Genomic DNA, 19,596 nt, shown 5'->3' with positions numbered 1-19,596 from the left:
CACTATAGATGTTTGTTATGTCCTGTGTATGTAAGACTGAGAGTGCTCTGAGCAAAATAAATTTCATTGTATGTATACTCTGTATCTATACAAATGACAAATAAACCTGAACCTGAACCTGAGTGTCATGCTGGGTCTCTATAGCTAAATTCCACTACCGCAACTTTCACACTCGCTCACTCTCCTCGCGTCCTCCACTCGCTCCTCGGCTCCGCCCCCAGCGAGGAGGAGAGGAGGAGGAGAGGATTCGATGCGAGGACAGAGTAGTGGTCAAATTTTCCTCTAGAATCGGAATGTACTACGCTGTCATTTCAAAGCGACGGCACATTCCGCGATCACTAATGACGTGTATTAATTCAATTCAATTCAAAGGGCTTTATTGGCATGGGAAAACATACGTTTACATTGCCAAAGCAAAAGTGGTGGAACAATACAGTGTCACACAGCTGGATCACTGGAACTCCGAACAGAGCCGTACAGTCAAAATAGACAATTCATCATTTTGTGCATGTAACCGAGGCCAATGTGTATGTATTGGTAACATGTGCAAGGCAAGGCTATTTATTCCTGAAATAGTGCATAAGCGCCAGGATGCGCACACGTATAAATCACCCCCCCTCCTCAGTCAGTCCTCCTCCGACGGTCTTTGCAAATAACGGACACTATAACAGGAATTAGGTATAGTCTCTCTGACTTACATATTCAGTTCAGTCCACATATAAAGAAATAATTTTTTGTCACCGTCATTCATAGCAGTCTGTCAGTCTGTGCATTCAGGCATGCACAGAGATAAATTAACTATAGCTTTTGAAGTGCGCACAATATAGCCGGCCTAATTTATATATCCTACTTTTATTATGCTTATATCACACAACGCAATAAAGCCAGTGGCTTGTTGTGGTCCTTTCACTTTCACATAGCCTATGTAGGCTAGATAGGCTACTTTATCATTCTGAAGCTCTATTCATTCAGCGAAAATGTGTATTTTGAACAAACAGCAAAGCTTTTTAGTGCGTGCATGTGTGTGTTGGGTCAGAGCGACTCGGCCGGTCGGCAGCTAGTGGATGGGGGGGGGGGGGGGGGGTGCATAGATAGTATCGGGATTCAAGCAGTGTTTTCTGTGCCACATGTGGAGGAGGCGGACTTATGTCACTGGAGAAGGAAAAAAACATGTACACGTGATGCGGAAATCCGCTGCGAGGAGACAAAATACCCCACCGAGCCTGCACCTGATGTACACTCGCTCTATGCGGTCTCGGAGAGCCCACTCGGCTCCTCCACTCAACTCCACTCTCCTCCTCGATGGAGCACTTTAACAATTGGAACGTGAACCATTTCCGGGTCACGCTGGAATGACCCCGAGTGACCGAGTGGGAGTGAGCGAGTGGCCGAGATTTTGGGTATTGGAATTTAGCTTATGCCTCACTGAGTGTCATGCTGGGTCTCTATGCCTCACTGAGTGTCATGCTGGGTCTCTATGCCTCACTGAGTGGCATGTTGGGTCTGTCTATTCCTCACTGAGACCCCCCTAGGAAAATATGCAAAAAATAGAAAATATTAAAAAGCTACTACTGTGGAAGGGTTATCATATATTAATTTACTTATATTGATCCTATAAACAATTTAATATACTGTAGGTATAGTTTTTTCCATGAGCACTGGCTCATGGACTAAGAACCAAAAAGAACTGAACCGGTTCCCATTGGGAACCAACCGGTGGAAAAGGGGTCTGAGTGGAATTGCTGGCTCTTTCTATTTCTGCAAAAGACAACGATCTCTCTGTGGTGTCTGTGCACAAATACGGTCTGGAAACATTACCATTAGCACTGGAGACTGGCAGATGTAATGCCACTCCAGAGAAAGAGAGATAACCGTTAGTTTTGTGAACTTGGTGAAATTGAAAGTGAGGTTCTCTTTTTGCTTTATTGCCCTAAATATGATGACATAAGAGAAGCATTTTGTTATGTATGATGTCTTCTATTTGTGGTGATTTCCTTGAGTTAGAGTGATTATGAAAACATTGATATCTGTTTCGTTAAAGGAGCTTTTGTTGTGGCTTATTTTATTTGTCAAGCTTGGGAGTGAAGACGGAACACTCTAATTTACTGTTTTATATGAATATACTGTAAACATGTAAGTGTAAAATGGTGTCTTATAAACCCATGAGGGTTGGGCACTTTGTGTACAGGACACGAAAATAAAAATAATCAATCAATCAATTTATCAATAATATAGTAGCATCTATAGCTGTAGCATATATACGTACTCTTGCCATTTCCTGTCTTTGGCAGTACACCATAAAACCCTGTTAATTTCACCCGTGGGGATATTCTGACAACCATTATTATTGCAATTATACCCTCCCTAAATGGGTCCTTATTTGATTCCATTTGTACACTCAAGGGTTAACCCATTTAGACCTGAGGACGCATCTGGACGCACTTTAACCATTATTTTAAAACTAGCTGTTGGAAAAATAGCAGATCTACAAGCTCATAGCGCGCACTCGGTGCCTGTTATTAGATATTATTAGATCTGTTATTAGATCTGCTATTCTTTTTTGAAAATTAGTGAAAATGTGGCGCAAATCATTGGATATATATTCTTTCACAGTTGGACATTTTCAGATAGGTGTCGGCGGCAGAATACATTTTGGGGCTCCTTGGGGGGGTTTTCAGAAAACTGTCAGTATTTAGAAGACATTCTCAGCACATACATACTTACTTTATTGCGCCACAGGTTGGCTGAGGAACAAGGTTGAATTCTTGAACCTACAGCAAAGCACACGCAGGCCATTGACTCCCGTAGTTGTTTTCATGTCCCTACGGGTCAACTACGGGTCGTATTGTCATTGTTTTCATGTCCCTACGGGTCAACTATGGGTCGTATTGTCATTGCGTGCCCTTTGTCGGTCCGTCCGTTAGCATTTCCTTGACGGCGCTGTCATTCGATGCAGTCCCAATTTGCCTTCACATAGGAGTTTAGTACCGAGATAGCTTGAACCGCTCTGCCCAATCCGATCACTTGAAGCACTATTCCCAAGGTAGTACCAGTGGTGGCAAAAGTACTCTATATTCCTACTTAAGTAAAAGTATCAATACTGTAATATAGAAGTGCTCCGTGACAAGTAAAAGCCCGGAATTCCAAATGTACTTGAGTAAGTACAAAAGTATTGGCATCAAAATGTCCTTAAAGTGCCAAAAGTAAAAGTACTCATTGTGCAGAATGTCCCATTTCAAGTGTATAAACAACTTTTGAAAATAGCAGATCTACAAGCATAAGTACTTACATCAATCAAATGTATTCATTAATCCTGGCGGGCCGGGTAGAGCAGTGGTTCCCAAACTTATCAAGGACCCCCAAATTGACACAGCCCGCGGACCCCCGTTTGAAAAGATGTCAGGGACCCCCATAAGAAAATATGTTTACGGTATAGCAGTGATTCTCAACCCGTTTATTTTCAAGGACCCCCAGTTTGACATGCAGATTAGTCTATAGACCCTCATTTAATGGCATTTCTATCTCTGGGACCCCCATTTATATTGTAAAATCAATGGTAATTTAACTCTGAGAGTGTTCAAATGGACCCGTTACTTCCATTTGTACACTATCAGAGTTACAGACCCATAAGGGTCCATTTGGTTCCAAAGTATCATTTAGCTGGGGACCCCCTGGAACTCCCTCAAGGACCCCTGGGGGTCCCCGGACGCCAGTTTGGTAACCACTGGGGTAGAGGCTTGGGGTGGCCAATGAATCAGACAAGCAGCATGTTTGAGCTACTGTAAATCAGGGAGTGCGAGGCACAGACCCTCCATGGGTAAACAAGAGCAGGCCCTAAGGCGAGACATTAATGTCTTAACCGTTGAGCCATGCGACAGTGAACTGCTGTACAAACGTATAGTAACCACTTAAGCCCACTATACATTTCAGCCAATTGAAAACGGACGATCTACAAGACTTTTTTGCGCTCCTTGGCCGCGTGCGTGCACAGACAGCATTACATGCACAGAAAACCGCCTAATAATCGATTAACTATTAACATCCCTAGTATTGAATGTCAGCAGTGTATGTGACTGACATGCAGGGGGATGTGAGGGAAATTCCTTGTTGCTCACCGATTTTTCAAGGGTGAAAGTGAAAGTAACAGGGAATTTCCCCTCGCATCACCCTCCGTATCGGTCGCTCCCAGACACTCCGTAGATTGGTTTCCTACATTTCTTTCTACATTAGTTTCCTGTGTGTACTTGAGGTCATTTGCAGTCTGATTACTTCACTCTTAACTACTTCCTTCCACATACTTTGAGCTAGAAAAGTTCTGACCTGAGATCAGATTCTATAAATGTCTTCTACATCCTGCATTTCTGAAAAAGCTATGTTTCTATGTCAGTCGTTCTTCGATTTTTCAAAAATAGCAGACCTACAAGCTCGTAGCGTGCCACTCGGTGGCGCGCTATGAGCTTGTAGATCTGCTATTTTTCAATAGCTAAAGCATAGCATAATGCTAACACCAAAAGGGGTTCCCGCCCAAAATGGGTTAAGTGGCATATATACCACTTTTGAAAGTGGTATATATACAGTTTTTGTGGAGTGGTACCAAATACCAAAGACCACTTTTGGAGGTCGCCCTTTATGCGAAAAGGAGCAGTAATGGAAAAAAGACTTGCATTTTGTACTTAAGTAAACATATCAACACTGCAGTGTAGAAATACAAGTAAATGTCCGGAATTCAAAATGTAAAAGTACAAAAGGATTGTCATAAAATATACTTTAAGTACCAAAGTAAAAGTACTCATTGTGCAGAATGTCCCATTTCAAGTTTTTCAAATGTATACAACATCTTTTTGAAAATGGCAGATCTACAATGCGACGCATTGTGAGCTTGTAGATGATTTAACTCTCCACTTGAAATGCCTGCATATACTGTAGCTGGGCCATGGATACAAGTAAAGTACAATTATTTGTAACCTGCATTCATACATTTCCACGGTGGGTGGCTACATAGCTAAAACATATTTTGACCACATGGCTGGTCTTCATCATGGCTTAGTGGTAACTCGTCATAAATCATCGTACAACAGAGAGGAAACTGCCGTGGCTCTCTCTGTGTGCTCTTTCATTAGACACCTCTGCCCTTTGTAATTCTTGTAATTTGGTTGTCTCCCACGCCGTCCTGTTCCATTGCTGCCATTCTTTCCATTGCTGCAACATTGCAATGCATCTGGTTATGGTTATGGTGTGATAAGTCTGAAAGGGTTTTGGTGCCGTCTTGAGTATTTATTGGCGGAAGTCCAGCATCGTTCAAGCATGTGTTCATAAGTCTCACGAACGAACAACATTTGTGGAGCAAAGATGCCATTCAATATGATAGCCTTCAAGATGAGCAGATGTTAATCCTGTTATTCCACGCTACATTAAAAGAAAATGTCTTGTCTGAAGAGTTGTCATTTACAAGATGAGATCACTACAGTCTCTGTGCTATTTCTCCAAAACACCGGTAGAAACTTTCTTTCCCTCTTTCTTCTCTCTCTCTCTCTCTCTCTCTCTCTCTCTCTCTCTCTCTCTCATATCTCAGGTCCAGGCCCAGGTAGCCAGTTCTCTGGCTGTTGCCCAGGCGTTGGCAGATGACGTGGACTGTCATGTTTTCCCGTTCAGGGAGTTTGGCAAGGGGCGCATCAAGAAGCTACGCATCAGTCCCGATGCCTTTATACAACTCAGTCTGCAGCTGGCCTACTACAGAGTGAGACACACACACACACACACACACACACACACACACACACACACACACACACACACACACACACACACACACACACACACACACACACACACACACATTAACAATGTATTTATGTCCACACAGAAGAAATTGCATACAAGGACATAAATAGTTCAGGTGCAGCAAAGTTGCATCCACAAAATCAAGGAATATGTCCTCAGTCATGATACAACAAGCATGTCATGTCACCCAGCATTCCATGGGCACAAGCAGTGTAGGCATCGCATCCTAAGTACGAAAACCCCCTCCAACAACCAGTCCGTGGGCATGTCCCAGGCTGGACCACCAGAGGAAACAATGTCCCAGTCCACTCCTGCATTGCCACCCGGTGTCATATCGTTCTCCGTAGCGTGGCTGATCCCATGGGCCCAAAATCCACCCACTGTTGTTTCGACAGCGGACGGACACACCACTAGAAGGCCAGGTCCAACACCTCTCTTCCAGATAGCTGCTCATGGGAAGGTCCACCAAGCAGCACCGGCTGTCGGTATACTCCCATCGGTGAGCAGTGCCTTGTAGTATGCAATTCAATTCAATTCAAATTTATTATAGTGTCAACTCACAACAAGTTGTCTCAAGACACTTTACAACCAACAAACATTCCACCCAGAGCAAGCAATATTGCGACAATGGTAACGAAAAACTCCCCTTTAGGAAGAAACGTCAGGCAGAACCCGACTCTAGGTTGGGCGGCCATCTGCCTCGACCGTGTCGGGGGAGGGGGGGGGGGTAGAGGGGGAATAGGAAGAAAGAATAGAAGAGATAGACAGGGTGGGGGCTCCGTGGAGGGGCCTGGTCCACATCTGGTCCAGGTCCTGCTCTGTGAGGCCTGGTCCATGGTCACACTTCTTAGATTTTTTTTTTTTTGCGGCTTACGCCTTTTATTGATTTTTGAAGGGACAGACAGTAGGCTGACAGGAAACGGGAGAGAGATGGGGGATGACATGCAGTAAAGGCCGTGTCGGGTCCGGGAGTCGAACCCGCGGCACACTGCGACTGGATTACCAGTCCGGTGCCCAGACCGTTACGCTACGGCCTGGGCCCATGGTCACACTTCTGATGGGTTCCATGAAGAGGCCTGGTCCACGGTCACACTCGGCAGTCAATTGGGGGTTAATATTAGAGGTCCACGGAACTGCGACGGGGAAGACGAGCATGCGACCGTGTTGGAGCACACAGTCCACAGAGGTTGCACATGCATCTTAAATCTGCACCCACTACATTAACGGTGGTAGTTACAACGGAGCAGTTTAATGTCATGCTCAGGACACACACACACACACACAGATCCACCTGCAGCTTTACAGTTTTTGTAATGCGTTACATGTAAACCATTTATTGCATATTTCTACATGTACAAAATTAATTCCATGCAAAACCTTGTCACAGTACCTTGTCACAGTATGTAGTACAAATATCCACATCCCTTTTGTTTGGACACATAAAAAACGCCTATTAAACATGTGTTTTACTTTCCCTCCCCCATTCACTCCTCCATCTTCTCTAACTTCTCCTATCTTCTCCTATTTGTACTTCTTCTTCTTTGCATCTCCTCGTGTCTTTCTGTCTCTCATTTCCTTCTTGCCCTCTCCCTCCTCTCTCCCCTTCTCCCCCTCTTCCTCTGTTCTCCTCCTCCTCCTCTACTCCTCTCCCTCCGCTCCCCTCCTCTCCTCCAGGATCGTGGTGGTTTCTGTCTGACCTACGAGGCCTCCATGACCCGTCTGTTTAGAGAAGGTCGCACAGAGACCGTCCGCTCTTGTTCCAACGAGAGTTGTGCCTTCGTCAAGGCCGTGGATGCTGGAGAGGTAAATGACCCTAACTACTTGTTTCAATTATTTTTTGAATATCGCATCTACAAGCTCACAACACGTCATATGCGTGCGTGCGTGCGTGCGTGCGTGCATGCGCGCACGCATGTTCTGCGACGTGCAACACACAGTCATACTATCATAATGAGATGCAAGACGCATATAGCCTATATTGAACTGTGTGAAGTGGGAGTAGCTAAAATGTGTGTTTCTACTACCCAGACCCCCTCCCCACTCGACCTAATAAAAATATATTTACGAGTCATGTGAGAACATGTCTTACACAGAGACATTCTTGTTGTGTGAAGTGTGAAAGGCCAACATGTTTGTGAAAAGGGCTTGTGAACACATACAAAAGATTTGTGTGAAATGGGACACCAACTATTTAAGCTACGTTGACAAACAAAACTAGTTTAGCCTGTAGAACTTCCTGTCTCCTCATGTCCCCAAGTAACACTGTCCTCTGAAAGGCCATCTGCAATAACCTAATATTAAGTATACTGCGCACCCATTCACCTTTGCAGCTAAGTGTCCCTTTCTCGGACTGCAACTGTAGCCTACTTACTGTATAAGACCCATTTATTGAAATCCCAAACATGGAATATACTTGGACCATGTATTATGCCACATATAATGCCTGTCTCAGGACGGCCACCAGTATACAGTGGATAACTTCCCAGTCTTTCTGGGTAAGTTGGGTAACTATATAGCTACTTTAACCCTGAAATCCCAATTTTGGGCATGTCATTATAGGCTAAGAAGAAAGGACAATTGCTGATCTACAAGGTCACAACATGCCGTAATGTGTTGTGAGCTTGTAGATCGGCTTTTCCCCAAAAATAAGTTTTGATAAATTACTTATTTTAAAATGTGTAGCGCAGTGGAATAGAGTAGACACTATGACACGTCAAGAGTCAATTAGTACTATAGGCTATACATTTGTGTTCTGGTAATATCATTGATCACTTGTTTTGCATGTCCGTGGCAAAAATTCAATATTAATGGAAATGTCCATCACATTCACAAGCTGGCAAAGTGATTTCCCCGGGTGCAGATAGCTGCTGTATTATCATGGTTATTGGTGGTGGCGGCAATATTAATACTTTTAGTCTGGATATATCAAATCCTGTGTTGAGGATCACACAAGAATAGCATCACTTTATGGACAAAATAACACCCAAAAGGGTTCATAATTTCAGTCTGCTTGAGGTGTAATGCAGCTTTAAACAAAATAGCAGACAGTGGCACTGGTACATATCTGAACTCATCTTCTCACAGTGCGTGTCAACCACATAGCCGACACTTCTCAGCTTCAATGATGTTTTTCATACCAATCATTGCATAGAAGCATCATGGTTTTGTTGTGCGTACACACCCATGGTACTGTGCCAAGAGAACTCACAAATCAAACGCACTAACAGTACACGCAGTCAAGTTGTCTACAGTCTACCGATGTTAACCATCTCAAACCCTCACCCTAACCTCCCACGGGGAAGCACACCTAAACCTAACCTAAGAGTCTGTTTAATTATTTAATAATTTAGTTTTATGAAGGTTTACATTTTATACTGTGAATGAATTGCACTAGCAAAGTGTAACATGCAGTGAGGACGGAACGTTTGTTCTACCCCATTGGTTCTCTGGGGTCCTAATATAAGGAGTGTTCTACCCCATTGGTTCTCTGGGGTCCTAATATAAGGAGTCTTCTACCCCATTGGTTCTCTGGGGTCCTAATATAAGGAGTGTTCTACCCCATTGGTTCTCTGGGGTCCTAGTATAAGGAGTGCCGTAACAGAGGCCTGTCATGTCAGCTGTCACTCAACTCAATGAAGGCGTGTTTTGGGCTGTAAAACAATCTGCCCATTTTGACCTATTTAGTTTTTCTTGCAAATATTTGATGCTGCTGCTTTAGATTCTACCAGCATATAAACACAGCAGAGGCCCTTCCAGGGACCCCTGGGTGCCACAGGCACACAGTTTCATTCGACTATGAATGGGCCTTTTGCGCCATGACACAGTACGTGCCCTCTTGCCCTTATATGCTCCAAAGGCTAACTGAGCTGACAGTCCTGGTCCACCTAAATGCTCCGGGGTATGCCCTATAGGTATACCAGGGTCAACTCACATATGTTACCCGAACCTAAAAGTCTATGTACGTGACCTGCCTCGTCTAGAGGCGACACCCAGGACTACGTGAGTCATAGCAAGCTCTGCCACGTCCAGGTTATAGAATCTTGCAAAAAGTTGACGGAGATGACCAACTTGCAACCGTACACACGATATGGTTCAAGAGTTATAAGCCAAAACGTAAAGTGGGCTGTTATAGCGCCACCATGAGGCCGACCGATATAATTATAAGTTAATTAATTTGAGTAATTATTATGAACCTATTATTATGACGAGACAAGACAAGCTGTCAGCCAATTTCATTGGGAAAAAAATGCTGTCTGTATTACACTATACACTATTATACTTATTACACTATTACACTATTATACTTAGTACATTTATTACACTTGCACTTATCGGATTGAGGGAACATAGGGTCTGTTTTGGAATGGGGGAACATAGGGCTGAGGGAACATAGGGCTGAGGGAACATAGGGTCTGTTTTGGAATGGGAGAACATAGGGCTGAGGGAACATAGGGCTGAGGGAACATAGGCATGACCCCCTTTGTTATAGCTAGCATGTTGTTAGCATGCTAATGTGTAGCTAGTAGCCTCAATGTTATGTTAAGTGCAGAAAACGTAATATGGTGTGACACTTTATCATAATGGTGTGACTGTTTTCCTGTCACGCCATGACTTTTGTCACATCATATGATACAAACTGTATTTTCCTACAGATATAACAATAAATAACAAAGTCCCATGCTTCTTTTGTCCATTTAAACATTTTCACCTAAAATCTGCAACTATCCACAATAAATTGTTTAATTTCGTTTTATTCAGTCATTGCCATGTTATTCAATGTTAAAGCAATTTTCCTGTTGCTGTTTTTCCTGAGTAATTGTTAAATCAATCTGTAAAGTTCAGTACTCACTAATAAGTAGGTTAAAACACAGTTTGCTTTGAAAAATAAAGATATGATCATACGGTGTGACACTAAATCATTTGGTGTGACGTTCCAAATAAAAATCATACCTTTATTAATGATGAAACCATTAATGTTCATGGATTACATAGCAAATAGTCTAAGGAAGAGTCACAAATATTTGTGTAATTTTAGAGAAAGTTTTGTCACAATAAATACAAAATATATTGAAAGACTGATAACATGGGCCTCACATTGAGTGTTGATTACGGAAATAATATACAGATTTAATACATTTTCACAAAACTATAGTGGATCACAGGTTAGTTATGATAAAGGACTTTGATAAAGTGAGCAACTTAAGAAAGGTGTACTCCATTTTCATTTTATAAACATTATTGTCATGTCACACCATATGACGATTTTAGGTACAACAAAATGCTGAATAAATTCTGATTCCAATAAAATATCTAAAAACAAAATGTTTCCATAAAGATGAGAGTGAGTAGAACAAAAGTAAATCATTTTTATTCCTGTTATTTAAAGGTTTTTAAAAAACACTTTTTTTGGGGTGTCACGTCACTGACCCATATATATATATATATATATATAAAGAAGTACATTTTGATACGAATACTTGTGTACATTTATTCAAGTATATTTTGAAATCGGGACATTGCAGCATTGATACTTTTACTTCTTCCACCGCTGGTGCTCTGGCTACACAGAGCATTATTCAGTTCTTATCTTCTTTGATCTCATATGAATAATCTAAATACATTTATATCAAATATTTTCAAAATCATATTATCAGATGCTCATACTTACATGCGCGCGTGTGTGTGTGTGTGCGCGCACACACTGATATTGCCATTAAAAAACGCAAATCTACTCCTAGATTCTAGAACTGCAGGGTTTTTGTTTGCATGAATACACACGAGGCTCTCTGTGATGCACCGACTACAGTTTTTTTTTCGGTTCAACAGGGAGCGGAGCGTTGCGGGCAGCTGTTCCGACAAGCGGCGGAGAAACACCAGAACCTCTACCGATTGGCCATGACGGGAGACGGGATTGACAGACACCTGTTCTGTCTGTACGTGGTGTCCAAATATCTGGGGGTGGACTCGCCCTTCCTCAAAGAGGTAAGACAGCGTGGCCATCGGTGGTCTTTCTACTTTTAGCGTTTGGCACCCGATCAAGTCCAGAGAGACGAAATGCGTCGGTCGGGGTAAGTGGCGTGAACCTTTCTAAAATGGTTTAACCCGTTTAGACCTGAGGCCAGATTCTACAAAATGTCTTCTAAATCATGACGGTCTTCTGAAAAACCCATGTTTCTTATATGTTTCAGTGGTTCTCAAACTATTTCATGTCAAGGAGCCCCAGAATTAACTGTAATTGGCCACGGACCCCCATCTGAAAATATGTTGTTCCAGGGACCCTCCCAGAAGCAAAGATTTTAGTTAAATTTGTTCGCTCTGAAAGAATATCTATTGAAAGATTTGCGCCACATTTTCACGATAAAAAAAAAGCAGATCTACAAGCTCATAGCGCCGCACTATGGGAGACTAGTGTTAAGATAGCAAGGATATGCTACAAGTAAGCAGTCGCATACCTAGCATTTTGAGCTTTTAGTGAAATAACATAGGCCTACTGTAACATGTTGCTTCGATATAGGCCACATACTGTAGGCAATGGCCTAGGGCGACAGATTACCAAGGCGGTGAATGGTGAATAACAAGTTTGGCAACATGTACGGTGTGTGATAGATATGGGTCAAACTCAACCCACAAGAGCACAATCTATGCATCCATGTCTATAAATCAGCAGTCAGCAGTCATTTCTCAGCATCTAATCCCAGTAAACGACATACTCGTCTCTGCCATTAGCATGTGGTGTTCTGCCAGGATACACCGTTTTCAAAAGAGCTTTATTGGCATGACAAAATGTATGTTTACTTTGGAAAAGGTAAACATTTGGGTCACTTTTGGGACAATAACATCATCTTCATACAAAAAAGCCTCAGACTGGCCTGGGCCATGGCTCAGCGGTCCAGGCACCTTGGCCGGTAGCCCAAGTCTGGCAGTGTGCCACGGGTTTCGACTCCCGATCCCGATGCCCCCCCATCTCTCTCCCCATTTCCTGTCAGCCTACTGTCTGTCCCTCTATAAAAAATATTAAATAAAGGCGAAAGCCAGAAAAGGCATTAAAAAAAAAGCCTCAGACTTCAAATGTTTATGTGCAGTAGGTCTATGTCTGAGGTCCACGGATAGTGCAGGAAACGCATTGTTTAGTAGTCAAAAATGTTGAGAACCCCTGGCATAAGGCATACCGCGGTATCGAGTTCATAACCGCGATTATTCTTTTTTTTTTATGAAAATTTGTATCCCTTGAATTTGTAACCCATTTTTCATCTGGTGCAAATTGCCTAAACTGCAATCCTGGGCACTACTCTCCCTCTGCCAACCCGGGGAGAGCCCCAAACTGAGCTCATGCTTCCTTCCAATGCATGAGGAGTGAGCAGGCCGCATACTGCACAACCGTGCCCCTTGTTATTAATATTCGTTAATATAACGATTACAGGGGTTAAAGTTTTCCGTCCCCAGGACCGATTTCCGTCTATATACAAAGTAATCTACTCAGGGTTGTTTAGTCCATGATGAACCGCCTCTGTGAAGTAACTGATAGAATCATACCCATTGGGATTGTCCAACAGTGTAGGGATGCAGAATAAGCTTGTGTTGGGCTGCAACAGTTAAACCAGAAAGATGCAATTCTCGAAAATTTGAAAAGTGTGGTTGCCGCAATCGCTAATATAGGCCCCTCCCACAAATTTTGCTAGCCAATAACAATGTCACGTCACCCCTGTGTTTGTTCAAACACTAAAATTGCGTAAATACAAACATTGAAGACGAAGGTGAGGATGCAAATTGTGATTGGCCGGAATGAGATGACGTATGATGATATGAGCTTCACACGGGTTTAGTGTGTTTAGTTGGTGTTGACAACCATTGTTTAGTTAACATCATTGACTGTCTGCCGAGGGCCTCTGGAGGAATTAAGCTTTCCAGTTCTAGCTTATTATACAGTACATTTGGAGGACGTCTTTTGTGTTTCCCTTGATTTATTAGTATAGTTATTTCCAGGGTTTAGTGCTGGTTTCGATATTTTAATACAGCATTTATAAATGGACCAATTCCAACAGTTAATCATCTCTCAGTCCTTTTATGCCCATACTGCATACTCTATTATGGAGATCTCTATACCCCCCCCCCCCCTCTCTCTCCCTCTTTCTCTGTCTCTCCAGGTCCTGTCAGAACCATGGCGTCTCTCCACCAGTCAGACTCCCGTTCAGCAAATGGAACTCTTTGACCTGAAGAACCACCCAGAGTTCATTTCTCTGGGCGGCGGATTTGGACCTGTAAGCTTACGTTTCGTTGTTACAAATTTGGCAGTCACTGGTGCTGAAACACATGGATATTACAGTAATTATTGATACAATGTCAATTTGTAATAACATAGATGCTAACTAAGGTGTGGTTTGGGCCATTGAATTAAACCAGTTGAATCACTTGGGTGGACTTGGGTCAGGTCTTATAATATCACACCGTTTGGACGAACGCTAAAACCCTCTCGTCTCGTCTCGACCCTTTGGTGTGGTTTGGGCTTTAGTATTGCTCAAAAGTAACTCAGTATGATTTGAATCACGCTGCACTGATTGTTTTGTACATATTGAATGTAATTGAAATTCAAGACATAACATTGCTTTCCTTTGATTTGCATTCGAACATTACATTGCATTTTCAATATACGAGTGTTGTTTCATGTACTGATCAGTTTGTATTGTATTCTGCATTCCACTATATTCTCCTTTCCCTTGTGTTCCCATCAGGTGGCTGACGATGGTTATGGCGTGTCCTACATTATTGTGGGAGAGGACATGATCAACTTCCATGTGTCGTCAAAACACTCCTGTACCCATACAGTAAGTAACAAATCACTCAGTTTCTGCCAGTGTGACACCAATTTGGCGAATTGATCACCATAGCCTATCATAACTTAATGTAGTAGGAAAGCACAGCCGCACCTCCAGTTATTCATCTCTAAATAGCAGTTTGATCATGAATATCGAAAGAATAGCCTGCAAGTCTTACCAATCTGATGACCCTGGATAAAATCTATGTCCAGTCTCTATGTAGGACGGTGGATACTATTGTCGTATTTGTTTTTGAAAATCTCTGCATCTAGTCTACATGGCGACGCTTACAAAAGTCTCTCTGTCCACACGACAACGGTAACGTAGTCACTGTCAGTCAAAAATCTACACTTTGGCCGGAGTTTCAAACTTGACACGTTCAGCAGGCAAGGACTCAGGGACTCAAGGACTCAAGGGAGTGCAGTGCCTGCTGTCGAGTAGTTTTGAAATTCAGTTGTCCAGTTTTCTGCCCAATCCATTTTGAAGTTGACTGGGCCAACAATGTGTTAATTTTTCCTTGATTTCGCTTCTCTTCTTAACATTTTGCCGTTCTTGCGTTTGGAATTATGCTACTATACTTTTTCTCTTACTTTCATACCCTTTTTCTATCGCCTACTTTATTGTCCCACCTTTTGTCCACGCTTTTTCTCTTTCTCCCTGTCTTTCACCCATCGCACAGCCCTCTCCTTCCTCCCCACCACCTTTTCTCCCTCACCCCTCCTCTTCTTTCCTCGCCATTTTCACTCCCTCACCCCCATCACCTCCTCCATCTCTCCCTTATCGCAACGCAACAGAAACGGTGACAGCCACTGAAAAAAGACGCATTCGACAAAGAAGCATGCACAAAATACATTCTATACGATTCCTTTCATAGAAACACAAATTGGAACTAATAATTGAGTTGACACAAATACTCCCTTTCCCTCAGGACTCGCACAGGTTTGGGGCCCAGGTCAGTCGTGCTCTCCAGGACATCCTGGCACTCCTTAGCTCTGCTCCCAAAACCACCTCGTCCTCCAGAGGCCCAGGTCAGTCTAAGAAGATCCTCTGAACACGGATGGGACCTTCATACCTCCTGAGACAAAACCATGAAAACACTGAATTGGCATGTGCAAACAACTTCTCTCAACACCACACACAGACACTGCCGCAGGGTTTTCCTCTAGAACAATAATCATTTTGGTATTTTTTTAGAACAAACTGGGAAGCCTCTCAACCACAATCCCAGAAGTATATACGTCTACAGAGCGTTCCGAATATTCAGAGCTGCTTCCGAATGTTGAGTTTCAGATCCTTTTTACCCAACGGACGTCTTAATTGTGTCAAGGTCTTAGAAGTTCTCCTTTATTATCCCCCCACGCCATTCAAAACGTATTCAGTCCACTACCTGTGTGTGTGTGTGTGTGTGTCTGTGTCTGTGTATGTGTCCATGGGAAGAGAGGGGGAGATGAATCTTAATGATGGTGAAAAGAGAAAGACTTGAGAGCTGTTTTGTTGTTTGTTGCCAGGAAATTAGGTGAATGGTGAATTCCACCTTGGTGAGTTTGTGGTTTTCCCCTTTTGATGAGGATTCAGTAATAATAAATATGCCTTTTGAATAGAGAAAAAGAGGAACTAACCAGGTGCTCAACGGAAATAGCAAAACGTGATAATGATCAAAAGGTGCTCACAAAAATGGGATCAAGACATAGATAAAAAGAGAGTATCTGGGCACTACCGGTCTGTATCTGTATCTGTATCAACTATTCAAAAGGCATAGATAAAAAGAGAGGATCCGGGCACTCAAAGTGAAAAACGAGGAAAGCCTTTATTTAATTAAAAAGGCAACTGCTAACATGGTTCGACCAACAAGGTCGAAGAAATGTTGGCAGTTGCCTTTTTAATTCAATCATTTAGTTTGTAGATGATTAAATATTTATTATAAATATTTATGATTCTAAAGTATTACCAATGATTCGTTTCAGGGTCAGGGAAACCAATCAGGGTCCTAGCTTAAATTTGTACGTTTCACATTTTGAGATTATTGTGCCATTTTTCTTTTGTTGCAAAACAACTCAATCCTAGTTCAAGCAGTTTCCAAGACGTTTTGGTGACTGAACTGGAGAGATTTATTTATGACACCCAACGGAAGGATAGATGGAAGAACAGAAGGAGAAGTTCAAATATCTATTTTTAGTATTTTACTTTTTTATATTTTTTTTATCAGGAAACATAATTGGCCTAATTCAGATGTTATATAGATGGCCTAGTTCAGATGTTTAAGATCATTTTGAGGGTGCACTTGATTCTTCTGGTACAGTATGTTTATGTGTTTTATTTAACCTAAGAAGATGATGCATTGTTTCTAGAAGTCATCATAAACCAGAACACCTCAAGGATAATTATGGTCAATTAAGCTGCTGAACTTTGTTGAAGTTTTTGTGGCTTTTCACAGTGGATAAATTTGTTTAGATTTGAATATGACATTTTCATTTTTCTTTTAGCTATATTGGCAGAGGTTCATGGTTGTGGGGAGATGGAATCTTCAAAATGATGAAAACCTTTATCACGTCACAATTTTAACGTATAAAAGAGTGAATGCATTTTTTTCAAAAAGCGCCAGTCTCTGCCTCTGTTGGTCTGAGACGGACACTTGTTTTCCACCACAAAGTCTGGTGTACATTGTAGTATATGATTTCCTTCAATGCAATTCCTTATGGAACCAAATTATTATTATGTTTTAAGTGTATTTTTCCTTTGTTGTAAAAAGAAGTCTTTTAGCTGCTGTTGGTGACATCAGATGATGTTCTTGTGAGCAGCGATGTAGTGGTGCAAAATACCCTAATCAAGTTGAAGGGCCACACGCAGGATTAAAATGTTACATCTGTGAATGAATTATTCATTATAATAAATGCTGCTTAATGTTGTTATAGTATCCCACTCCTTTGCCAAGAAATCAAGGTGGAATGTTGCATACAGTTTTAAGTTAGTTGCCTCGTTTTTCATGGCGCGTTCAGTTAATACGCTTTTGATTCATTAGGGTAGCCGCAAACAAAAGCGTTTTGACAGCTGCTGCTAAATTGCTATTTTTGCTAATGCTTAATTAAATTAAGTCGGCCTTTACTCTCCACTACATCCCTGTTCACATGTGACCAAAGTGTGTTGTATTTCTATTTGTAGAGATTATTATATGAGTTTAGAATCTTAAACACCTCAAATCTCATAGTGGCTACTGTCTATAAACTCAGGTTTAACACAACACATAACTGCTTATTTCCTAATCCGTTGTCTGGTTTGATGTTTCGTTTTACAACCTTAATTTTCATTTAAATCCAATAGATTTGAATCACATTGTAACGGCATGTCATATTTTAATCACATTGTAACGGCATGTCAGATGTGAGGCCATCAAATATGTCAGTAAGTACTGGCAGCAGTACTAAAAAATTTGAAAAATATGCTGCACACAGTGCACACTCAATGTAGCTCCATTTGATTATTTTAATTGCCAACAAGCTGTCTTCACCAGGTTTTTTTTTGCATTTTTTTTTAATAAAGAGCATTCATCATGTCACATAATTTGTGCATCAGATAATCACAAGCTGTGCACAATAAATGTCTTGCACTGTACTGTCTACTGCAACTGGGAATAGATTAAGCTTGATGCACACATCATCTAAGCATGTGACTTGAATAGCCACACAATGCTCTTTAAAAAACAATGCAAATGTTTTCACATTCCCTGATAAAGACCACTTGTCGATTGGTAATTAAATTAATCCAAATTGAGCTACAATAAATGCACAGTACACCATTTGAGCTTATACTGGTGGATCTGTTGGTAAGATTTGGAGATTTCCCCTCTCGATTTCTGTGTTTTGAGGTTTCGATACATACAAACCATCTGACGCTATACTTAAGCATTCCTATTGTTGTACATCTGTGTCTTTAAGACAAAAGCTAATAACCTAATGACAGACAGATTAAAAAAAATGTCTTATGAATTCATCCTTTTGGCATTAGAGCCTTTGCAACTAACATTTAGTAGCAGCTTCAGAATGTTGCTTTGTTTTTTGGGGCTAAAGGTTGAAATGAAGATGTTAATTTTTATGTATATTTTTGTATTTCTTATTTAACCTAAATTGGTACTATTTTCTTTTACATGTGATGCTTAAACATTGTTGATGAATCTATGGGTACTGTAGGTTAATGCCTGTTGAAGTCATCTAATATCCTTTTTTACACTCAAGAAATCTCTTGTAACTATGCTGTCTATCGTTTGGATTTGAATGTTTATTTAAATGTAAATTGTGGACTTTCTGGAATATGCCTTTTAGAAATGGTGGTGATAATGGACTGCATAAATTAAAGATACTTATATCATACTGTTCTTGGGATGTTATTATATTTGATCATTAAAGGTATGAGCAGTTACATGTGGAGGTCGGCAGGTCGCCTAAACTAGAGATTAGAGAAGGGAGCCTGTTCTGACCTGGAACATAATAGAGCTGAAGCTAAAAACAGCAGTCTATTTTTGGCCATCATTTGTATATTTCATATTTATCATGTATGCCCTTTATGGACTTTGTTTGCAAAACACTAAAGGCAAACTAAGAGTGTACAAGTGGAATTAAGACAGTGTGCAGCTCTTGGGAAGTATGAACCATGCAGTTTAGCATTTTGCATGTCTACATGAGGCAGTTTACTGCAAAAAAGCCCTGTAAATGGTAAATGGTGCATTTATATAGCGCCTTTATCCAAGGCGCTTTACATAGATTGTGCATTACATTCACCCATTCATACACCGATGGCAGCGGAAACCATGCAAGGCACCAACTAGCACATCGGGAGCAATTAGGGGTTCAGTGTCTTGCTCAAGGACACTTCGACAGTAACTCTGGGGGAGCCCGGGTTCGAACTGGCAACCTTACGGTTACCATCCAGGCACTCTACCCCCGCCCCTCTCTCCCAGAGAGTCCCCCACCTCAAATTTCTCACAGTCCAATGTTGGGCAGCCTGCCCC

The 19,596-nt window shown here is 41.7% G+C and overlaps 1 protein-coding gene across 1 annotated transcript in view; it reads left to right on the top strand.

Moving 5' to 3' along the window:
* cpt1a2b (carnitine palmitoyltransferase 1A2b) overlaps positions 1-18,963 on the top strand; it is a 49,558-nt gene extending 30,595 nt beyond the window's left edge. Inside the window, exons 14-19 of the mRNA XM_083780993.1 lie at positions 5,573-5,737; positions 7,456-7,584; positions 11,608-11,763; positions 13,926-14,039; positions 14,511-14,603; positions 15,523-18,963. Coding sequence (XP_083637119.1) covers positions 5,573-5,737; positions 7,456-7,584; positions 11,608-11,763; positions 13,926-14,039; positions 14,511-14,603; positions 15,523-15,645 — 780 coding nt within the window. The 3' untranslated portion in view covers positions 15,646-18,963. The remainder of the gene's footprint in view (positions 1-5,572; positions 5,738-7,455; positions 7,585-11,607; positions 11,764-13,925; positions 14,040-14,510; positions 14,604-15,522) is intronic.
* Positions 18,964-19,596: the final 633 nt, after the last annotated feature.

This window comes from Protomyctophum parallelum (genome assembly GCF_964188405.1).
Source record: "Protomyctophum parallelum genome assembly, chromosome: 13".
NCBI lineage: Eukaryota > Metazoa > Chordata > Actinopteri > Myctophiformes > Myctophidae > Protomyctophum > Protomyctophum parallelum.
This window is presented reverse-complemented; position numbering and strand designations above follow the sequence as displayed.